This window comes from Loa loa, assembly GCF_000183805.2.
Source record: "Loa loa unplaced genomic scaffold supercont3.573, whole genome shotgun sequence".
Lineage (NCBI taxonomy): Eukaryota > Metazoa > Nematoda > Chromadorea > Rhabditida > Onchocercidae > Loa > Loa loa.
This window is the reverse complement of record NW_018108753.1, coordinates 3,487-5,865: the sequence shown is the minus strand read 5'-3', so window position 1 is coordinate 5,865 and position 2,379 is coordinate 3,487. Positions and strand designations below refer to the sequence as shown.

General features: G+C 22.1%; 1 protein-coding gene across 1 annotated transcript; it reads right to left on the bottom strand.

Moving 5' to 3' along the window:
* Positions 1-409: 409 nt before the first annotated feature.
* LOAG_14692 (hypothetical protein) lies at positions 410-1,642 on the bottom strand (the record flags this gene model as incomplete). The annotated part of the gene is made up of 4 exons (XM_003150186.1): positions 410-524; positions 803-912; positions 1,260-1,347; positions 1,452-1,642. Coding segments are annotated over 4 exons (503 nt in total), but the record flags the coding sequence as incomplete, so codon positions are not given.
* Between the last annotated feature and the right edge of the window lie 737 nt (positions 1,643-2,379).

Sequence of the window (2,379 nt, the reverse complement as noted above, 5' to 3'; positions counted from 1 at the left end):
AAAAAAAGAAAAGGGGAAGATATCAGATTTTTGAAATTTTTGAAATATTTTTTCTTAAAACAGCTGCAAATATTCATAATAAGATTTTGTAATTAATTTGAAAAAGTTATTCAAGTTTATTGTCACTATAATGAATGATGAGAGAAAAATTGCGATATTTCATTAATTTCTTTTTTTTTCTTTTTTAAATTCATTTACTATGGAAATGATTTTTGTAAAATATACTAGAAGTAATAGTCTAATAATTTTTGAATAAAAAATTTTTTAATATTAATGTGAGAAGGATTTATACGACAAAATATCATTTGTATCTTACTAAAGGAATAATTAAAAATCATTTATTGCTGCATATATTATACAATAAAGATAATTAGAAAAAAAAAAAAGGAAGAAGAAAAGTGGATCTTACTGGATGCTTTTGTTGATTGATAAGTATGAAAGCTAGATGCCCAAGAATTTTTTGGCCATATTACAGTTAAAATGCTTACGCAAAATAAAATCATTGAAGCTACCAGAGTAAATAGCTAAAAATGAAATTTTATTCATTTAAATTTTGAAACACTTTTGCAAATTTGTTGTAAATTTTAAATATATTTCTTTTTTTTTTTACAAATGAGCATATGCTGTAAATAATAGAAGCAAAAATATCAATTCTAATTAATATAAAAGGAAATATTAATAAAAGAACAAAACCTATTACTATTACATTATTAAAAATAGATTTCATCTTACTATCCATATAAATACGTAAATGAAATTGGTGAAACTATGATTAAGAAATTAAAATTTAAATGGATAAAACCTGAAGAAAAAGATATGGTAGTAAGAAAGATGCTGATTTAAAGCAATAAGCAATAATTAATGAAATCCCAAATAAGGCATTGCAAATTTCCGCAAAAATTTCTATCCATCCTATAATAATTCGAATTCAAATTTTAATTATCATTAAATGGATATCATTGAAAATTTAATCAATAACTGAAAATAATAAATGTATGAAAAGATATAGAAATTACGATTGCAATAAAATCTGCAATAAAGCAACTAATTATATGCAATAAAATAGTAATGAATGTAAAAATTAAGGAAATATCATAATTTATACTTTAAAATTTTGATAAATACAGTAATTTTTCGATGAAAACTACTAACAACAATGGACTGTAATAATTTTTCTTAATTAAGGCTGCAAAATAATTTGAAAAAAATTTTAATTTAGTCAGCAACTATAGGTATTTTTGTAAAACAATAAAAAAAACCGAATGTTACTCCTTGATTGGCGATGAAATCGATCCATCGAAATATATCCCATGCAAATGTTACAATTATAATAAGTTGTAAAGCTATCTGTAAAAATAAGTTTAAAAATGGCATATGTCGAATGAAATTAAATTCATTTAAAAATAAAAAAGAAAATTGATTGAATTTTTGATAATTTAAATAAAACATACTTGAACATGTACTCGTCCAAAACATGTGTAATATTGTGGAGTTGTATGATTTCGTGATGGTAAATTTGATTTCAAATAATCAATAAACATATTTGCTAATTGTTGCCAAAAATTTGAAAATTCCTTCTTAATTATGATAATTTTGTTAAACGCTTCAATGCGATTAGCATTTTTTGCATTTATTTGAAAATCTGAAAAATTTCAAAAATTTCGAAAAATTTGATGTTACGTTTGAGAATTAATCGTATTGTAATCATATAAATCTATCAAATATATTTCAAAAATTTCGAAAAATTTCATATTTAAACAAAATTTGAAAATTAATTAATGAGGAGATGAAAAAAATCAATTAAATCAAACAATAGCAAAAATGATAGAAGGAATGCGATATGAAAGATGGTAAATTTGTGACTAATTAATCTTTATTAATTAGCAATTTTTAAGTGATCAATTTAAATTACTTATGCAAATTAAAGTTTATTTATATTCGTTTTATAGTTTCATTTTGATTTCATGTGGTACGATCAAAATGGATGACATTATATGAATAATAGTAGCTACTTCTTATTATTGTTTTAATTTAATTTTATACTTTTATTTGAATCATTCACCTTTTTTTCTTCCAAATCATTTTAATTTATATCTAATATTATTTCACATTTGATTATATTATAATCAGAAAAAAAAATGATCGCTTTCGTTTTTTCCATCTCTTTCTACAATGATTTCATTGATCTTTGTAGAAATTGATTAATGTAATCAATGTGATTAATGTGATCAATGTAATCAATATGACCAATGTGATCAATTTAATCAATGTGATTAATGTGACCAATGTGATCAATGTAATCAATATGACCAATGTGATCAATGTAATCAATATGACCAATGTGATCAATGTAATCAATATGACCAATGTGATCAATGT